The sequence below is a fragment of the Pieris brassicae genome, chromosome Z, assembly GCF_905147105.1.
Source record: "Pieris brassicae chromosome Z, ilPieBrab1.1, whole genome shotgun sequence".
In the NCBI taxonomy this organism is placed as follows: domain Eukaryota; kingdom Metazoa; phylum Arthropoda; class Insecta; order Lepidoptera; family Pieridae; genus Pieris; species Pieris brassicae.
The window spans coordinates 10,739,980-10,762,856 of NC_059680.1; the positions used below are offsets into that span (position 1 = coordinate 10,739,980).

The following is a 22,877-nucleotide window of genomic DNA, read 5'->3' on the forward strand; positions in this document are numbered from 1 at the left end:
ATATACATTTACTTTTAATAACTCCGTAGCAGATTATATATGTAAAGTTTTGCTTATGCGAATGAATAACATCAATCTGTAATGATACAAAATGAGCTTGAGCGAATGCTTCGTTAACGTTCAAGACGAAAGTGACTTTCGCGTGGGAAAAATCACATTAGACGTAGCGAATTTTCAACGTTTTCTTTCCCCTCGCAAGATACATTATTTCTTCCAATAGCTTATTTTTCACTTGTAGGCTTTTTAATATTCAAATGATATACAGCACATTATATAAGAAATTTCAAAGCGGTTTTACAATTGTTGTATTATTTATTATTTATAAATGGCGAAAAACTTTTAAACGCGCGAAAATCGTTCAATTTCTTATATAATAAAATAAACTATTTCATTAGTACTGAATGTACCTTTTAACGTTGTGCAATTAAACACATTATGACACACATACCCAATTCACTATATAGTCATCTACTTATGTGTGTACATAAATTTATTTTCATAAGAGATGAAAAGGGACAGACAGATCAAGCTAAATTTGAAATAAGATTATTATTTAGTTTGAAATGCCAAAAATTTATGTTTAAGTTTTAGTGCCATAAAATATATAATAACATTTGTATTTATAATGCGAACTATATTCTGAACGGGACCTAAATCGCAAAATAACGAAAAGATGTGTTAACTCTCGATAAATAGAGTAATAATATATTTTTAAATGAATATCTACAAGAAAAAGCGTTGTTTGTTTTCGAAACAGAAACTTTAGAAGGTAAACATTTTACGTGGTGAGACCGTAATATATTTTTTACAATATAATGTTGCTTTTTAATAAAATCACAAGCGATAGAATGTGGTTGAAGTTTATTGTTTCTGGGTCTGATTCAATACGGTCAAGATATTGCGACGCTTATTATAGCAATATAGATTGTGTGTTTGCGAGAACTCTTGACTGCGACAATTCTAATAAATCGTTAGCCAAGAGCGGTGTGTTTGTTTTAGACGGAGATAGATGGCCTAACTGGTTTTATCAAATTTGACGAGGACGGCCACCGTAGCAACTTTACACTTCGAATTGTGGAGATGACTGCTGGTTCTAAATCTGAAACGGTATGGACTTTATCACTTTTGGACCGTGATTTACATTAGAACTTTCTAGATATAATCTTAGATCATAATATTGGAATGTTTATTCATGTAAGTACATGTGTATGTTTCATACGTAAATGAAACTTGAAGTTTCTCTTTAGTAAGCGATCAGCTTACAATGCCTTTCTAACCACGAGATTGATTATTTGTGTATTTTCATCTGAATATTCATGAAAATATAATCCAAGAACTGGACAGTTGAATGTATTATAAATCTAACATGGTTTCAAAAATTGTCTACGTAAAAATTATCCCGTCCCTTATGGATCAATCCAAAACTAAGAATTTTTATTTAAAAAAAAAATTATTAGCATGGGAGTTGCAACGCTAGCTTTCGCCAGTGTTTTGTTTACTCAGCCAACAGTGTCTACAGTTAAATTGATACGATCAAGGTGTAATTCATCGAGACTTCGTGAGATAAACACTCTCGATAAGAGGCTCTCGAAGTGTGTGCAGCAGCCGTTTTTCCTTGGAGCGGGATCAAATAATATGAAATGAACTAAATATATTAATGCTACTACAATACGTACATAATATTTTGGATTTAGCTTAAATGGTATTTTAGCTTTTTTTAACATTACTAGGTTGGAACATGGTACGACGATAAGGGTTTAACAAAACCGAACGAAATTGGCTGGGTTGTTCCGTCTGAGCTAACCAAGACTTACATAATAATAAGTGTTCAAGAGCAGCCCTATATAATGCCATTGGTTGATAAGCGGTCTAAGAAAAAATGGAAAGGATTTTCTGTGGACCTTGCTGAAATGATTATGAAAAAGTTGGGACTCAAATGTAAGTTTTAGACAGCTCAGAAATTGAATCATAAATATCTAATTTCGCAAACATATAGAATACCATTAGAATACATAATATGAAAATTGTATACATAGTAACTTTCAAAACATACAAATCATTAGGCATTTATTGAAATGGTAAATATCCTTATAATATTTATACTTAACTTAATAGCTTTTTGCAATTATTATTACAATTACTGGATAGTTTTGATATATAGTTAGTCCATATTTAAAAATATTTTGCTAATATTATGGAAAGAAAGATTTGTGTTTTGAAATTCGTGATTTGTACAAAGGCAAACAAAGGCAAGGCATTGGCTGATACTTTAACTCTTAAGTATATGATATATTTATTACTGGAGTGTAAAAAAATATCCCAGTTATATGAAACAGGGAAAGGCTGTAATCTACCATATAATTTACTGAGGTCGTAATTTACATCATATGAATATATTTCAGATGAACATCGTTTAGTTAAAGATGGCAAATTTGGAGAGGAAAATCAAGAAGTTGCTGGTGGGTGGGACGGTATCATCGGAGAGTTGATAAGGAAGGTATGTCACTTTTCATAGCTGCCACTGTGCTGTCTTCCCTTGGCTTGGATTTTTGCGAACAATCATTGTTTTATTATGGATGGTACTTAATAATAAAATAATAATAATGGATTGTACTTATTGCCAATAAAATAAAAATGTTTAAACAACCTACAATGATTTATTTCTTAAACGCAACCTCAAAGGGGCCTTAACACCTTTGCCTATAGGCGACCGTAATTCTGCACTCCATATTTGCAGGAAGCGGATCTATCAATATCATCTCTAACTGTAAGTGTGCAGAGAGAGGAGTTGATTGAATTTAGTCGAACCTTCCTCTCGTTCGAAACTGTGACTGAAGACGTACCACTACGTTTGGATTCAATTTTCAGCTTTTTTCAACCATTGTCTAAGGAGATATGGGTAAGTCACACACACAACGTCCCGTCCCCACCATTTGTGTATATTGATAATAAGGAACACTATTTAAATGGTTATAATTTTTATATGATGTGGAGGTTTGGTCTTATACAATGTGTTTCAAATCACATTTATTTTTCTATTTAAAGGATATCAGTGCCAATTTGCATATTAAAGTAAAAGGATAATGTTAATAATTAAGAAATCCATTTTTCCAAACAAATTGAGGTAAAGTCAATAAATTTAACACCCTTGCAAATTGCATTCTTACTAGACATCGATGGCGTGTTAAATCGGTAAGATGAAAAGAATACCTACCGGGACGTGAATATTATAACTATGTTCAGTTGTGTCATCAAAACAATTAAGATTAATAGGATGCGATTGTTTACTTTGTATATGTTCAGATGTGTCATTTAAATATATCAATAAATATTAACTATATCTAATGTGTGTAGACTATGATCAATTTATCTATATAATACATTCAATAGGTTTACGTTTAATTAAATTCGCTTAACTCACGTTATTTAACTGAATGTAAAATACAATACGTAGCATCATATGACTTGTGAAAATGTGCCGAGCGACAAGCTATGAACTAGAGCTGTCGATGTCAGCGACATCAAATACTTTTGTGCATTGTTCAAATTTGTTATAATAGTATAACCTATCATAACAAAAGAGTCATTCTACTTTATGTTACATGTACGACGATTATTTTATGTATGGAAATTATTATTTTATGACGTATGAGTCCTTGTTAAATAAAATGTAATCGTCTTTAAAATACAATGAAATATGTACATACAATATTTAGGTAAGAAACTTACTGTTTCCAAGAATGTTTTTAATTTTTTGGGGCACTTCTCTTTAACGGTTATCTTTTTGTGATGTCTAAATATATTTATTGTTAGCAAATCTATCTAAGTCTTTTAAAGGTGTTATTCAAATGTAAACTATATATTAATAATGATACCTTATAGTTCTTGGCCACCTCACGATGTTTACCTTCAACGTACAAGCAAGTGTTAATAGAAAAATCAGTTAGGGTCACATCCTGTCTCGCACTCAGTGCTATAAAAGCTCTTTATAGATATATAAATGATATATATATCTTCTAAAGAACTTTCCCCCCTGCCCTAACACTTCCTTTCGTGTACAATATCCAAAATTCTAAAAACATTTTTAATGTAATTTAACCGAATTTTACTTGTCATAACACTTGTGATTAATGACTTCATTATGTTTACGAAGCGTCACCTACTTTCTTAACACTGTTTTGATTTTATTACTCTAGTTTAGGTATAATTAATTACATAGAAACAGTGTCTAGTGGTTAAGCATGAAAGGAACCTTTTAAAAAATATGAATAAAGCCTTTAAAGTTTTATACTCCTTGGTCATAATAATTGCAGTAAAATAGGTTAATTATCTATCCCACACATATTAAATATAATTGATTATCGAATGGATTTGCGTTCACCAGTACCTAGGGCAAACCTCCAAGCGGAAACACCATACAACTGTTAGAATCTGAGATTTAGAACAAATTCTGATAGTAGTAATATTTTACTCTTTAAGCTTATAAATTAGACGGACTCTCTTTAAATTAAACTAGAGAAATAGAAAGACAAATTTAACTCATAGAAGTACTTGAATGTCATCGTACTTTTAGCCTAAATATACACGTTATTTTGTGTGAAAGGTAGACTGCTTTTAAATAAATTTGAACCATTTTGAATTTAAACTCAAAGAAAATAGGTTCCAAAATAGCACCTACAATTTTAAATTTATTTGCAGTATTCAATATTTGGAAGTATGCTGGCTGTAAGCTTTTCCCTGTATATTGTGTCGAAGTGTTCCTCTTCTGAATATGAGCTATGTATAAAACCGAACGAAGATACTCAATCCGCAGGTGTCAAGACGGTCCAGGTAACATAATATTTATTAATGTAAATGCATATTTTTTGTCACTTTCTGACCTCTAATAATAATTATTAATTTTACAAATGCACAATTGATCATAAACATCCGAAACATCCGCCATCTTGCATGGCAATAGCTTTAGTTTGTTTGAATTATGAGATTTGTTTAAACACTGAATTTGGTTCTTGGGTGTGGACCTAGGTAACGTTAAATTCTAGACGTATAAACCGTACTCGTAAAGTAAAATATAATTTGTACAACAATTATTAATAAAATATTCAGTTAAAAATCTCTGAATCAATAATTAAATATTAAATCCTGTTGTTACAAAAGTGAATCATATTAATCAGTAGTCACTTATCATTAAAGTACCTTTTAAAATATGTTTGCGCCAGAGAGATTAATACGATTATTTCCGCATATTTCTCTCACGAAGTCCTCTTATCAATAATCGTCTACTGCAAACGATAATTCTAGTAGCAAGGTTCTCGATAGTAATAAAGTGTCTTCCAATATACAAGCTACTATCGCTATAACCTTGGCATTACGTGGAATCATTCATAAAGTTCGCGGTAAGCTTGTTACACTCTGGAGCAGATTATTCGACTTCAACCGAGGTTAATGAAAAGTCTGAACATTGAAAGATAAATAAACGTTGTGTATATTTAGCGTCTTTGACAGAAAGCAGGACTTTTAGTTACAAAGTGTAAATATTCCAGGCAAAAGTCGTGAACACATTTACATTATGGAATGCGATTTGGTTCTCTTTGGGGTCTTTTATGCAGCAGACGAGCGGCTACAGACCGAGGTTAGATCCACTATTTTAGTAACAATAAACAATTGTTTAAATATATAAAATCTATTATATATTAACAAGGTATTTATACATAAATTAGCAATGAAACTTAAATGAAACAATATCAACTGACAATTTAACAAAATAATTCTTAAAAAATTCATGTAAAATTATCCGAAACACCTCGGGTATTGTTATTTAATGTTGCAGATATTTAAATTAATTCTACTTAAATATTAATACCTTATTTCATGATGCTGTATTCTGCATGATTTAATACAAAAAATAGAGGCAATATAATAACTATGATTTGCGTCGTCAGTTGTCACCGAATGAGCAAATTTCCTAGATTGATCCATTGGTGTCCCTCGGGATTTAAACGTCAGCGTTGAGACTCCTAGGCGTACTTCGTTAATTATTACAGTTATTTTAAAATCATAAAAAAATCTTTGAGCAATTGAGTATGTTATTGAACAGTTATAATTAAAAATGTTTCATATAATTTAAAAATTCAGGTCCCTCTCGGGAAGGATTGTTAGCGGTGTATGGTGGTTCTTGGCATTATTCGTAATGATAATATACACTGCAAATTTGACCACACATCTGACTATTTCCCAACTCAATCCGCCACTATACACGGTACACCAACTGCACAAATGCCCTGCGGTAAGTCACCTTTTATTTATTAAATCATTTAGCCTGATCTAGGAGACATATGTTCAGTCAAATAACATAATAAACTACAGCACCCACTACAAATGTGATTTTTCAGGAAACCAACAAACCGTGTGATATGATGATATCCATAATGGAGACAGGACTGAAAGATTTTGCGGTAGCCTTCCCTAAAGGATCCCCCTTACGGTCAGTTATTTTCGGAACGAATGATATTACAAAGTATATGTTGTTGTCCAAGTGCACACTCGTATTGAACGTGGACAACGGTAGTTCCACGTTTTAATAATTTAAATTCCGTTTAAGACGTAGAAGTACCTATTGAATCCATAATACATTTTACATAGTAAAAATAAAAGCGCTTTTTCGGTATTAACGTATCTATAATATCGGTCGGAACTAAATAAACATGTCATGGCGAATTGAATTATTTTATGACAACATTGCGCAATGCGATTGCAATATTTTACTGCTATGCGGTTTCAAGAGGCTTCGTGTGTATTTTTATTTTTTGTTAATTTTTATTGACCATGTCATTTATAGGGAGGGTGTTAATTTGGCGCTTCTAAAATTAAGGAATGATGGTGATCTGTACAGGCTTATACGCAAATGGTTTTTGCCGCTCTCGTGCTCAAATCAGGTAAGATTATTAGTTAAATACTTGCGGTTTTTTTTAGATGGAGTCTCGACATTCTTCTTTTTTCGGTTCATTTTAACATTTTCGTTAAACTCAGTAAACAGAATGTGAAGAGAACATTGAAAAAATGCTTCCCATAAAAGTATATAAAACAAAATCAAGCGTAATACATACGCACACAAACATCTATTAGGTAAATGGTATTTCACTAGGGTAAGTATTCGACAGCAATTGTTTTTTTTTATTTATTTAGGTTACACTCGTGTTATATCTTCATTTCATTTAATAAAACAAATTTAAGTGGCAACATTAAATATTTTTAGAATAAGAATTTTGTTTTTGTAAATTGATTAAATAATTTAAATACGTTAACAAAGAGACATCGTTATGACAGTGTAAGAAGAGCTGAACGCTATTTTTATTATAAATATCATATTCAGCAAACAAACAGATATAATTTAAAGTAATTTTTTGGTTTAGACTGAAGATTGTAACATTTTAAAAAAAATAATTATATGTAAGAAAAATAAAATTACTTACTTAAGATTACTTTAGTTAAAAACCATATCTAAATACCTAAATGCATACATAGTTTACTTGTTCAGTAAGTGGGAGAGCAGTGTTTTCTTAGTCGCCTTATCCATGAAAATTCAAGAGAAATATTGAAGTATGTTTACATTAAGCTTCTTACTTTACGTGCCTTCGAACAACGTACGGGCGATTAATAGTGGCTGTATAATATATACTGTTTACACTACACACATCTCGCTCACAGAGGAGAAATTCTGAACATATTTCGCGCAAATATTAGTATAAATTAAAAGTTTTAAGTAATTCCCAACATTTATCGTGCTCCATCCTCTCAGTAGTGCTTAACTGGTTGTTCTAAAGTCAATAATAAAATAAATACCCATTATGCGTTTAAGACTTTAACCGCAAGCATCAAAACGCTCGATAGATCTTCATAAATTGTAACTAACAATGTTTACATCAGCTTTCAAACAAAAATTCAAATTACTGCGATGATATAATATTCGACTCTTCGTTCATCACATTTTTAAAGGTCTTGTGATAAATGAAGCACTACAACATAATGTCTATTAAAAATCTAATTTTTATGTAACACAAAAATTGTTTGTTTGTTACAGCATCATGGAAAGGAAATGTCCTTAAGCCAGATCGCTGGATTATTTTATATTCTATTAGGCGGACTCGGACTGGGCTTGATAATCGGTTTTATTGAATATATTTCGTATCGTCGTAAAAACAAAAGGCAACCAATAAATGCCTCGCCGCCTGGTACCCCAGTAAGGACGCCCAATAGCCCCGTGATGCGTAGTATTATGAAACCATCCACACATCGGTCCCAGAATGAACGGGATGCCATTGACTGGAATGCTGCTAACTACGCCGTGGTAGGTCACTTTTCTTTGTCTTCTTTGTCATGTAAGCAAAGTTGTTGTGTTTACTACTTACTACTTTAGTAAATCTTGTGTATATTCGACAATGTATACATAATTGGGGTTGTAATTTTTCTTTGCTCCCAATGCATGTTCTGTTTCTATGATATTTCTATATATAGAGAGATATATATAATCAGGGTAGCTCAATGCCTTACAAAGAGAACAAATAATATTCGTTTCGATTTAAACATAAAACTTTTAGGCTAAATAAATATAGATAAATAATGTGCAGCAAGTTCCAATATGGAAGAATATTTGAGTTAGACACGACCCGTCAGTCAGTCATGGCATTTCTCCGCCGTGTTTTGTAGAGACTAAACTATGTTTTAACCATAATCATAATATCAGTAATAGGTTATTTTGTTTTAAATAGGTTTTTTTTTATAATAATATAATGTTTAAATTGCCAATATTACTGTATATTGCCATCATTCCCCTTTGTGGTATACAACGAAATTCACTATAACAACTAAAACCTAGGTATATAACGCAGACATGCTGTATTCGATTATGAATTCTTGTCGAAAACAGGTTTGTTAAAACTGTTAAATGCGCAATAAAATACATAAAATTTGGTCTTAGTATAGAAGTTTTAAATCTATTCGACGTCCCGGCGGACAGAAAGCCGTGTACAGTTTATGTTTCCACCACACTTTTGTAAACTTCTTTTTTTGGGTGTGGGCTGTAAGATAGGCAAGAATTTCAGAAACACAAAATGGTGGAATAGATATAATGGGAATAGCTAATGAAAGATATGATTTTCAAGTATAAAGTGCGAATTTGGCCCCATATGGAATTCTGTTCTTACCTCCAGTACCAGTTCTCAGCTCATACCACTTGATCGTATTCAACGAACAGCAGTACGAATCGTCGTCGACCAATCCCTTTCTGAGCGAATTCATGCCTTGGCGTTTTGTGGAAAAGTGGGGCACTCTGCATCTTCAACCGCAATTACCATGGATAGTGTTCAGAAGGGTTCGGATTAATATCTGCAGCAGAGTTTCATCATCGGACGTCGAGACAGACTACGATAATCCACCCGCATCACCTAGACATTCGTCGTTCGACAACTGAGTGTTTTTACAGCAGTTTTTACCACGCACCACCACTATGTGGAACCAGCTGACCACTGAAGTATTTCCGAACCAATTTAACGTAGAGTCCTTCAAGAAATAAGCGAACCAATTCCAAAAAGGCCAGCAACGCACTCGCGAGCGCTCTGGCATTGAGATTGTCTATGGGCGGCGGTATCACTTAACATCATGTGAGCCTCCTGTCCGTTTGCCCCCTGTTCTATAAAAGCAATTTTTAACCAATATTTCGATAGTTACTTAGTCTACGCCATAAACACTTGTATGACGAAGGAAAACATCGATATATAATAATGATAATATGGTATTTTAGACGAAAACTTCCACGATTTTCTGACGAAAAAGAATCTTGTCTGCCGGGAAAGAATTTTGTCTGGCGATGAAAGAAGTTGATATATATATCAGGGTCATACATACGTGTATGGGTATAATAAATAATAAACCATATGGTATGAAATAACTATCGAGCTTCTAATAGATCTATGGATCTCTTTATTAAAAAACCCCGTTATCTAGGACTGAGTAAGGATTGAGTTCAAGTTACTCTAAAAACAAGGAAGTGATGTGATAACCTACGCAATAAACATCTAGACGAAATTTATAAAAGGTTATTTATAGTAGTGATGAAAATGTTTATTTCCCAAACAGTATTTTATTAAGCTTGTTTAAAACATTAATTACTAAGTTCCTGACGGCTCGTTTCGCAGAACTTTTAAAACAAACTTTAAATATCAATAGAGGGAGGATTCTTAATCCTGTTTATTCAAAAAATTAATTGAGCGGCCAGATGCCTCCGAACAGTTTGAAGCCCGTTACATATCAACGTTAAATTTTTAAATGGTGATTAGTATATTTTGTAATTGATTCCGGAAACTTCGGCGCATTTTCTTTTTCTACAGTACATAGTATGTAATAACATACAATGTACTGTAGAAAATGTTTATTATTAATTCGATTTTCGACCTCCGAAACAAAAGGTCTCTAACGAGGTTCTGAAATGAGTTGGAGTGGCGAAAAACTTATGCAGAACATTAAACAACGGTAAGTTGGATACCTGGGCCACGTGTTGCGCGTGAAAGAGGTGCTTGTATTAATTATAATGGGTAAAATCCAGGGTAAACGGAGTGTTGGTAACAGCAAGAAATCATGGCTTCGCAACGTTAGGAAGTTGACGGGTGCACTGTATATTGTACCGCGGAAAAGTTAGTGCATCTGGCACAAGACAAGATACGCTTCAAGAGACTGACGGCCAACCTCCAGTAATGGAGAGGCACTAAAAGAAATGATTTCGATTTTAGTACATAATAATCGATACAATTACATAATACATACCATTTTTATAATGGAAGTATAGAATGAAACAATATATAAGAATTATGCAAAATGCAATTATAAATAAAATGCAAATATAAATAAAATATATATAAGCCAACATTTAAATTTTCTACCAGTTCTTAAATGAAAGGTGTGGTACGGACATAATAAACTGGTAAGGAACTTTGCGAGATACGCAAGTTACGTTACCGCTGCATCCATTCGATATCTAAAGATGAACTTAACTAGTGAACCTTTTGACCGGCCATAAAAGGGAAACTTACCATCATGTTACTTTACTGTGTAGGCCATCAGCCTAATTGATTTCAAATACGTCAAATAAGCATCAGCTTTCTGCTAGCCATGCCAAGCCAAGCCATGTTACAGCCAACACATAGACAAACGGTTTTACTGAAGCATTTCCGAACCACTTTTTCAACGGATTGAAGTTATGTATTATTATAAACTTATAATTTAATTATTGTACATACCAATTACGGTGTCAATTCTGCACATCGTAGGGGCTGCGCATTTTCAGTAGTTATATAGAAATTCATAAATAAATAATGTATATATATTACTAAGCTAAGCTACTAACAAAAATCTATATTTTTGGTTACTGTAATATAGCAACTACAAATTGTAAGACAGGAAATAAAAAAGGCTTATTATTATTACTATTATGTGGAAATTATTGTAATAATGTAAATCATTACATATGAAAGGCAACAAAGTAAATGCGATGTCGAGTCAAGATCGTTAATTCGAGATCTCGTGGGCTTGAGAGTTACAATATGGCGTAATCTCGGTATTTTCGAGATATCGGAATTCTAGATATTTAGGAGTGATTTTGGAAATAAATGGATTATCAGTCGATATAATCGTTTGATTATATTTTTATTGTTTTCTATAGGATCGATATATTTTCTAGGCAAATGGAAAATGTTGTCGTCTTGGAACTATTCCAAGTCATTTTATAAGTACAAGAGTGATCATTGTAATCATCTCTATAATACAATTTTCAAATATAACAACACTGCGGTTGCATATATTCGTCGCTCTGAGATACACTTGTACTTCAAAGGAATTATTTTTTCTGATACTTCTATACCACTTAATCTCGTTAATCCTACGAGATCTATTCACAAATGGGATTGATCTCGAAAAATGGCACGAAATCACGGCAACGGGATTGCCGGCCTTAACCAAGATCGAATGATTTCTAAGAAGTTTTAAGTTAGATCGAATTTATCTAAAATTACATATGGTATGCTATTAAAGAGTATGTAATGTAAATACAAAAACTTCTAAAAAATAAAAAAAATATATAGCTTCTATCATATCGAGCAGAAACGAAAAATAATGTACTAATGTACACAGGTACACATAAATGATCATTGTAATAAAAACAAACACATTGGAATTCTGCCTTTTCCATACACGCTGCTTTGTTTATTGTATACCATAACAGTATATTTGTTAACAGTATGGATCACCAAGCAACCATGAATGCCAAGATGAGACTTCGACGCATGGCACCTTCAGGCAGGTCTGATACTCACCGCCAGGCTCCAGGCGTATGCTTCGGGCCTCCCAACGACAACTCTCCGACTCCATAGAACTTTACCAACTCTAAATGCATGGATACGGCCAAGTTTAATAACTGCTTTACCCGACTTCTTGGATTATTACGGTACGATCGACTGGATCTATATTAAACCAACTGGCGTTGTTGGAAATTCATCCATTGTGTATACAAGAATAACAAACTTGATAGTTCTAGTTTAAATAGGCTATAACATCATAATTTCTAGGTAAATGCCCAGGTCGTGTAAAGAGTTATGAAAAATCATGGGTTGTTCGTTCGTTCGGCGTGCTCTAAATGGAACAAATGCTACTTAGTAGGCCATTGGCAGATGCTCAGAGCTTTCTATACATTTATTTATTTATTTATTTTATTTATTTACACTTCGTTACACTACAAAATAAAAATAAAAATTAACATAATTAAATCAAAAGGAGGGCAACTGGCGGCCTTATCGCTTACGAGCGATCTCTTCCAGGCAACCACTGTGAGTAAAGAAAAAAATAAATGTATTAAATAAGATAGGCAAGTAGTGCAAAATACATGTAATACACAGTTGTTAAACAAAACTAAACAGGAATAAAATATTAAAGATACATTAAAGAGTAAAAAGACACATAAATCACGATAATTTAAGATAAGTCTCACGTCAGTTAGTAGTTAGTAAGAAAGTTCGGGATACGATGTGGACAGGTAATGTTTGTACAGAAGAAATTTAAAGGAAGATAAAGAAGGAGCTAAGCGAATAGGGACGGGAAGTGAATTCCATAGCCTAACTGCGGAGACCTTAAAGGAATCGCCAAGAAAGGAGGAGTTATGAGATGGGATTTCAAGGGTATAATTTTCGGAAGAGCGTAAGCTATAGTTATGGGCTCCCAAAAAATTGAAATCATTTTTGAGATAGGAAGGAGTTTTAGGGTTGAACAGGATGGAATATAGGAGATGAAGAACATGAGCATCGCGTCGCTGGCGAATTGGCAACCAGCCTAGCCGCTTACGGAACGCAGAGATATGATCGTACTTTCTTAGACCGAATATAAATCTGATACAGAAATTTTGGAGACGATCCAGTCTATTTAGCAATTCCTCGTTAAGATCGGAGGAGCAGGCATCGGCGTAGTCCAGTAAAGGCAGGAGGAGAGATTGCGCCAGTGAGGTTTTGGTACTAAAGGGAAGAAAATTACTGAGACGTCGAAGGATACTGGAGGCACCGTATAATTTTCGGCTAACTTCTTTAACATGCTGCTCCCAGGATAAATTTTGATCAAATAAAACCCCCAAATTTTTTACTGTACGGCTAAAATTTAAAATTACACCATCGATATGGATAGGGGATATCCTGGCCCAATCAATTCTCGTCGTGAAATAGGGGCTGCCAATAATTAATACCTTACTCTTTTTGGGATTGATTAGAAGACCAAATTTTTTACTCCAGTCAACTATCTTTGCCAGCTCATTGTTGGTAGATTGTATGGCTTGCGGGAGATCATCGAGACTTGATTGTACGTAGATTTGAAGATCGTCAGCGTATAAATGAAAATTAGTTGAAAGTCGGAAAGTTAAGGAGTTAATATATATAGCAAAAAGAAGAGGAGAAAGTACGCCACCTTGCGGAACGCCAGATTCAATCAAACTCCACTGAGATATGCAATCGCTTGTCTTAATACACTGGCGGCGCCCATTAAGATAGTTAGAGAACCAGTTAACAGCATGAGAAGAAATATTAATAGATCTAAGCAACCCCATTAGAATTTTAAAATTAATAGTATTAAAAGCGTTGCTGAAATCTAGCAGTGTGAGAATTGTGAGTTGTTTGTGGTCCATGCCTTCGCGAATATCATCGGCTACTCTGACCAGAGCAGTAGTAGTGCTATGTCCAGGTCGAAACCCAGACTGAAGTGGATTCAGTATGGAATTTTTGTTTAGGAAATTATTTAATTGCTCATGTATGAGGCGTTCAAGTACCTTGGATAGAAATGGCAGAATCGAGATGGGTCGAAAATCAGAAAAAGTACTAGGATTAGCCTTTTTGGGGATAGGGATGATAAGTCCATCCTTCCAGCAAGAAGGAAATTCACCTATAGAAATGGAAAAATTAAAAATATGTGTGATTACAGGAAGTATAAGAGAGAGAATAGGTATGATCATAGCACGACTAATCAGGTCAGAACCAACAGCGTTGGAATGAATAGAAGAAATACTCGATTCAACTTTCTGACTAGAGAATTCATCGAAAGAGAAAGATGGAAAACTAGGACGAGGGAGAGATGATATATACTCAAGTGTTAAGTCCAGATCGATATTACTTGAAGTGGAGTGAGAGGTAAAATGGGCGTTTAGGCTGTTTACGTCGATATCGGGAGTCATGGCAGTACGTGGTGGCTTACCGATACCCAGAGATTTTAAGAATTTCCATATTTTTGAGGGATCCCCATTAGACACTGAGTCGTGAATGTGTCGTCTCTGCGCATCGCGACAACGCGTGTTGCAACGGTTGCGCAAGGTTTTGTAAAATACATGTTCCTTATCCGTTTTGGCTGTTCTCATCTTGGCCTTAGCACGGTTTTTTTGTTTAATCAAAGATTTGATTTCATCGTTGAGCCAAGGAGCAGGTAAATGCTTGAGTTTAACGGGCCTCAAAGGAGCATGTATATCATAAAGATTAGTGATGGAGGCATTTAGTAAATCAACTTTACCATTGAGGGTGGGACACTCGTAAATCGTGCTAAAGTCAATTCTGGCCGCATCTATAAGCAGACGCTCGGTGTCGATCGCAGCAAAATTACGCCTAAGGACTACGGTGGGTTTTAGTTTAGGAGGTTTAAGATTGAGAGACAAATAAATGAGGTCGTGATGAGAAAAAGCAACAGCAGGAAGTTGGCCATGGTTGGTAACTAGGTCAGGAGAAGAGGTAAATATAAGGTCCAATAAGGAAGGAGTGGAGCCTGGGACTTTGTGTGTGGCATTAAGTGGCAGGTTATGAAGATTATAAGATTCGGTGATGGAGAGCAACTTTTTCGATCGGCAGTCGTCTTTGATTAAGCAGGTATTGAAATCACCCATAACTATTATGTTTTTATAGAGAGGCGAAAATTTTTCAAGAGTGTTATCAAAGCCTGCGAAATAATCGACTAAAAGAGAAGGAGAGTAAAACACTCCAAGGAGAATTTTAGTCTTACTGAGCATGACCTCGACCAGAAGATGCTCGCATTCATTAGGTGGTGGTGGTTGAGGAGACATACTGATAATAGTGTAAGGGATGTGCGATCGTAGGTAAATAGCGACGCCACCTCCACGCATTCCAACTCGATCATTTCTTATTAGGTTGAAGCCGGGGATAGAATAGCTGAGGGAGGACAGGGTTGGACACAGCCAAGATTCTGATATAAGGATAGCGTGAATTTCGTTGGATACAAATGTTGTAAACAAGTCCAAATGGTGAGCAGGAACGCTTTGAGCATTAATATGGATGACATTCAAGTGTCGCGATTGGTCTTTAAATAAAGCTGTGAGGATACTATGCAAGGGAGGGGGAGATATCTCAGCGCTATGGAATGATTCGAAATCCGACGAAGAGACCGATGCAAATTCAAGAGCTTCACTATCGTGATTCATGTGTTAGCCAATAATATTTATGTATAAGTCTACTAAGTATATAAATTTTTAATTTATGTACAAAAATGATCCTGTGTTCACACTCAATCGCTAATATTAGTGAACAGAAAATATAGTCACACACTTTAAGAAAACAAAAACAAATTAACTCAAAGGGGTTCAATAAACTAATTGTAACTATTTCCAAAAAAAAAAAAAACAATTTACCAAGGGAATTTATATATAGTTTGCAGTGATAAATTACTGTAAAAGCTTATTATAAGAGAATAATTTTATGAACTGTGGAAATAGATACAATCTATCATTAATTGACAATCACAACTTTTGACAGTGTCACATCACTTGCTAGTTATTAGTTATTATCTGTCAGTGGGGTCTTTAAAAACACTAAGTAAACAAAAGTTAAGGTTATGAGATACTAAATAATAATATTTTAAAACAAAAGGAAAACAAAAAAGAACTGTTTAACACTTAAAATTAATGACATCAAACCAGTTGACAACAAAGTTGATTATAACCCCGGAACCATGGAACACCGACACTGAAGTTAATGACCCTTTCTTGGAACCTTCTTACGGGTCATGTCTCTTGTTCGCTTTGCATCATCAGCTGCGGACGATGACGGGATGCTGCCCGGGACTGAACCAAGTTCCTTCAACGAAGAGATGCGGCGAAGTTTCCCATCAGCCCCAATCACTTGTACACGTCCATCCTGGGTCCAACATTTTGAGACACCAAACCGCTTTCTCGCCTCCATAATTTACTTAAAGCCGACGGTTTCCTGTCTTAGATGTTTTACCAAATGCGAAAGTTAATAAACAATATTTTCGTAATGAGTTATTGAAATTGACCGTGATTAATCGGTTCTCTCTCTTCAATTGTTCACTGAACTAAACTAATTCTTTAATAACGTATAATAATACGAAAATTAATTTAATTATATTTAACACATTTACGATATCTCGATGTGAATTTCAAATGGAAACAGTGTATATTAAAATTTAATTCTGCATCTTTTAATTAAAATTGTTGTAAATTAATAAGGAATTTAAATGTTCTGTATGAATGATTTTAATAACTTTTAAATGTGTTATTTGAATATGAAATTAATTGAAATTACTTTGATTAATCGAAATACATCGCAAATAATTTGACATGCCCAAAAGGCACATCATAATGTTATGTTACATATTTCTGTAAATATCATTACTATTATAATATATAAATATTACTCCACTCCTCGTCTATTAAACGATTGACTTAACCTTTGAAAATAAGGGATTTCATCCCATTAGAGACAGTAATTTTAATCTTATTACACACAGAAATAAATGTCGTAGATATAAAAGTAATTTTTAATGTTTCATGTTATTCGTTGTAAATTACTGGGAATCCAATGTTGCTTCAAAGACTGTCTTGAAATATGTTTCCTATCCCTGCTCATATAGAATTACTTGCCAAATATATGACATGAATTTAGTATAATTAATGTTAACATTAGATCTCCTCTAATTCGGATCTCATCAGTAGATGAGTATCAGGGTCTTTATGATAAATGTAGAATTAATATTTAGCACATAAATTTGGAAGGGCCAGTCCTCATACAAACAAAAATTAACCGCAGACCAAAGAAATCCCACGGTATTGTACGATAAACTTGGATCACAGATGCGTTGAAATCTGACCTAAGTGAATAAAGGTAGTCGTTCAATTCAAAGCACTCCAGAATCAACAATGAATAAAACAATAATTTCAGTAACTATATCAACTAAATACAATCTTGTGCTGAATAGTAAAAAAGGACTGACTCTCGTAAATTTTCTACACTTAAACATTGCTATATTACTAATGAATTTAATATCTTATATTTATCGCCGTACAATACATGAAGTTGTATACTAGTTAGTAAATTATAGCAAAATTGCTTAGAATCTTGCGGTCATGTTTCTTCAAACAGTGCATGATTTTTTATAGGTGTATTCTTAGTTAAGTATTTAACAGGGCTTATTTAAACGTAGGTGAAATGCATATTTAAATGTGAATTATAATATTCATCTTAGGCTAGAAATAGTAGTATAAGTCTACCATTACTTTCTTTATTCATGTAGTAGAATTTTTTCAACAAGAAATTATTATTTTACACTGTAGTATGAGTTTTGTCGTCTGCGCTAACAGTATGATAGACAATCGCTAATATTTTGTAAGTTTGTAGAACATTAAGACTTAATATAGATTGAACCGATTAGTTCCTTTGCCAGTAAAAGCTATGTTCTCTTTGAGTGGTATAGGTGGCTGAGACATATTTGATTGTGATTAATAAGAAACGTGAAGGACGTTTCTAGGTGATCGTGCGCGTGCGCGGGAAAATTTTTGTTGTTAATGAAAATTACTTTTTTCTTAACTAAATTTATTGCGAAAGCAATAGAGGGTTTTTATTGAACAACTACGTTATCTGAAAGTTTTAATATCTACTTATAAACACTTAATTCTGCGACAGTTAAGCTTGATTCAATCATTTCTATATGACATTATGCTTTTTATAGTATTATGCTCGTATAACGTGAAACAAGCATATATTGAGTCAAACATAAAACCAAATCTAAAAATTGACTATTATGAAATTCTAATTTTATTTTGCATACATTCATTCAATAACGTTGTAACTCATGCTATACTTTAATTTCGTAAAAGTATAAAATTCTGTGATCATATCAATTGTACTATATTTAATAAAATTATTTCCATACTGTACTAAACTGTTTTTTGTAAAATATAGTTAGTGTCCTCTTAAGTCTTTATGAAAATTTCATACTTTAGGATATTATGTAATGCCTAAGGCGAAAAAGAAATCATATCAAAGATGTAAGAAGAATTTGTTAAATTTACTTTCCGTATCTTCCGTCCCAGGATAAGTTGATTCATTTAAGTATGAAATGTCAATGCATTTGGATATATAAGCTTATTTAAAAAAATGAGTTTTTAAGCTATAATTATAAAAAATACTGGTAATACTTTTTTATGTTATGAGGTCACTGTAGATGAAATGTTGAATAAAATGTATGGATGGTAACGTCCGTCCGGAAAAGTTAGGTAAAGGCTGAACATTGTATGGTAAGTTAATAGACTAAATGAAAAGAAAGACATCATGTATTTCGTAGGTAATTTCAACCTTACTGGTATAAGTATAAAACTTAGGAATGAAGCTTTGTATAAGTCGGCGATATGTTACGAAAAGTTAAAAAAAAATGTGTTGATTATCAAAAACCGTTTAATAACTGTAAACCCTAGCTATTAGGTATTATGGTTTTAACTCCATGTCGCTGTTATTGGAATTGAATAATTGTTTGTCTTATACGGAATGCTGAACGATAAACGCCACAGTCTTCGTCACTTCGATGAATCTCGTACTAGCCCCACTAGCGACTATAAAATTTGTTATCGTGTATGTATGAATTGCAATTTTAGTTTCTGTAGTTCAATGAAAAAATATAGTAATTGTAGCCTAGTACGCGTAAGATCAGCTCCCCTCTAAAAACGTACTATAAACTACAATGAGTCAAACAAATATTTTTGCTTGGCCTACTTGATTTCTTTTAACAAAACATTTGTTACCTTATTTGGGCTTGTAGTACGTTTACGAAGATCCTATAAAGTTACCAAGTAACAATTATGTGTATTTGGTGTTAAATATACTAATTTCTAGTCCCTTAATATATTTGTTATTACTTAAAATATTTAGAATAAACTGAATACGAAGGAATCCCAGTATGTATTTGAATAAACCTTTGAGACATCTGTAAGAAAAATATGTCGTTTCAAAATTGAAACAAAATATGGAATAAATTAATGGTTAAATTATTTTCCTTTGCATATTCCTTCTGTAATTCGTATTCTAATTTCGTGTCTAATATATGTGTCTAACGCAACTGTATAGATATAAGACATGTATTCAAATAATGGAAATAAGTGTTGAAAATAAATAAAAACCAATAATTGTTGTTTTAATTAAGAGGCACTGGACCAAAGTAATTTAGACTTAGCATTTGATTCCCGTGTATCAAATGTATGACAATTCGAGCTAAGCTCCGACCCCGAATCTCATATAGGGCTGCATACACGATCGTCAAGTGAAATAATAATGATAATCATTTAATAACGTTCCAAGGTGGATAATCTAAGAATTAGTGGTACTTAACATTGAAATATCAAGTCGCTCTATTAATCTCTTTACTTGAAGATGGTTAGTACCTTGGACATAAGAAATAAATTAGTCTAATTAAGAGAGAGCGAAAGTGACTAGGTTCAGGGCAAGATTAACAAAAGTAAGCCGACAACGAAATGAAAGGGAAAATAAAAATAAATGAATGAGTACCCTTGTATATTACAATATTATATACCATGATTTAGATTGTTTTAGCCGTACGCTCTTTTCTTAAAATTGAAAGGTTTGAAGTTAAATCTTTGAAAAAATACATCCAAAATTGTGCAACGTGAAAGTTGTTAATGTTACTTGCAACTTTCAACGTCAATAACGTAATGTAAAATACTTAGCATGACCCATGAAACTTGGTATTTCGTAAAACAAAAGTCAAACAAAGTATATCGCAACATAAGGCAGCAAGAAGCCCCTGTGTCATGATAGATGTTTGAATTGAGGAGTGTCTTCAATTGGCTCAGAGGTTTCAACGACAACAAGACACGATGCACGATGCGTCATTCTATTGGAGCATGCATAATATCTACGGTCATCACTGTAATGTTAAATGCTTTTGTGATGTGTTCACAGCTTTAATCCAAAAATGTCGCAAGTCTCGCAGGAAGAAAACCTTAAAAGTGTTTTTATAAATTGAATATACTTAGGATGAATACACAACTTTGCTCATTCAAATCAGATGAAATTGCATCGTAAAATAACAGAATACAAGAATAGTCGAAATATTTTTTACCCTCAGTTACAAGTCGTATAACAAAAGGATCGTCAAGATTGTGTTAACGGTCGAACGGCGAACTTTTTTCCCAGATTGTCATAAATCAGATGGCGGCAGATGCTGTTGACCTATACCATTATTACCAAGAATTATTCTTACTGCTTACAGGCGTTTGGTTCCAATTAATTGATAGGATTATTTTCGAATCAACATTTTTTTAGTAGCAGTGTTTGAGAAACATTAGAACGGACAGAACAGCTATTGATAGTTGAGTCCTAGTTTTATAGCGATGCCTTTAACGGTCAAAAAAAACTTATAACAATCTTTCGCTTCAAAATAAGGAGTGCCGCTCGTCTTTCTAGCTAAGGGCCTAGGTTTCAGTACCATAAGTAAGCAAAGATCGCCGCTGAGTTTTGCACAGAAATTTTATTATCGACTGGTAATCAGTCACCTCTGATTCAAGTGAAGACACTCCTCAATTCAAACATCTTTCATGACACAGGGGCTTCTTGCCTCCTCATGTTGTAATATGCTTTCCAGCCTTTTTCCCAGTATTATTGTCTACTAACACCTAAGCTAGCTACTTTTCGGAGGTTTTTGAACATATTCTGCTAAATCATTTTTGTTTCGCTTCATGCATATATGCCTTATACATATCCCAGTGATTGCGTGAAGTCATAAAATCTAGTGGTTATTAGTAATTTTTATGAACATACATAAAACTGCCTCGATGCTTAAAGGTCTGAAGCAAATTTTATTTCGTCAAAACACAAACCTAGACCAAGGGTCATGGATCATGATAAGTATTTTATCTTATGTTATTGATGTTACATTAACAACGTTCATTATGTTAACATCCCTTTACTATACGTCATGACCGCTATGATATATATATTCATTTCTTTGTGGTCATAATTACATAAGGGTGTGATTCAATAGACCACCCTTTGGAAAGATCATGGCTCTGTCTTATTAGCTATCCAGTACAATATTGGCCACCAAACGACCTCACACTGATTAACATCTAATTTATTACCACATTCAGGGTTCACCCGAAAATAATCAAGATAGATTGCTTGTTCCCGTAAAACATGTTGTAACTGCTTAGGCATTGAAAAGTTTATTCAAATACTAAACATTTTAATTTAAGCTATTTCTATAGTTGAGAGACTAAAATTCATGTACACATATCTACGGGTATCGTATATCGGCTTTGGCGTGCATTTTAAGGAGCGTTCTGGGTTGGCCCCCGTCTATGTACTAGTATAGAATGAGAAGTACGAACCCAGACAGGGCCCGAAGAGATTTTTAATGTGAACAATATAAAAATCTGATTTTAAGGAAAGGCATGTCTCACTCTGAGAACAAACTTTACAGCATCATAGAAAATCACTATAGTAATAAAAAAACAAATTCAAAGCATTATGCACTTAGGTAATAGAATGTACACTTATGAACGACAATCAAGAAATACATATTAAATGCTTCTAATTTTACATTTACTGCCAGTTCTCAAATCAAAGGCGTAGATGGGACGCGAAGAACTGGCAATACATTCTCCGGCTCTCTGTGTAATCGCCAATTTTTTTTTTTACAAAATATTTGTAATGTGCTGCAGCCATTACACTATATTCCACATGACATCTTTAAGTAATTAACTATAATGACAAAAAAATAAACGAAAAAAACTCTATCAACAGTAGGCATGGTATACAATATAAAACTTACTATTAATAAATAAGTTATGAGCGCTGCTCATTCTACCCTAGCGTTGCTAATTGAAATACTTTCAAATATTGTTGTGTAAACTATTCCAAATATGATATTTTAGTCCAGTACTGGCCTCGTTCAAACGAGCGCCTCCCAATCCCGTCCTACTTTTGAATTATGTCTATGTAGCAATGGAGGTTTCTTTTAATGTGCGCAATACTGGCTGGTGATGGAAAATA

At 33.5% G+C, this 22,877-nt stretch overlaps 1 protein-coding gene across 1 annotated transcript; it reads left to right on the forward strand.

The window, feature by feature from the left end:
• Window positions 1-6,264: 6,264 nt before the first annotated feature.
• LOC123718880 (glutamate receptor 3-like) lies at window positions 6,265-12,362 on the forward strand. The gene is made up of 5 exons (XM_045675836.1): window positions 6,265-6,286; window positions 6,393-6,484; window positions 6,839-6,935; window positions 8,081-8,347; window positions 12,287-12,362. The coding sequence occupies exons 2-5, from the start codon at window positions 6,414-6,416 to the stop codon at window positions 12,353-12,355; spliced, it is 504 nt and encodes a 167-aa protein (XP_045531792.1). The 5' UTR covers window positions 6,265-6,286; window positions 6,393-6,413; the 3' UTR covers window positions 12,356-12,362.
• The last annotated feature ends 10,515 nt before the right edge of the window (window positions 12,363-22,877 follow it).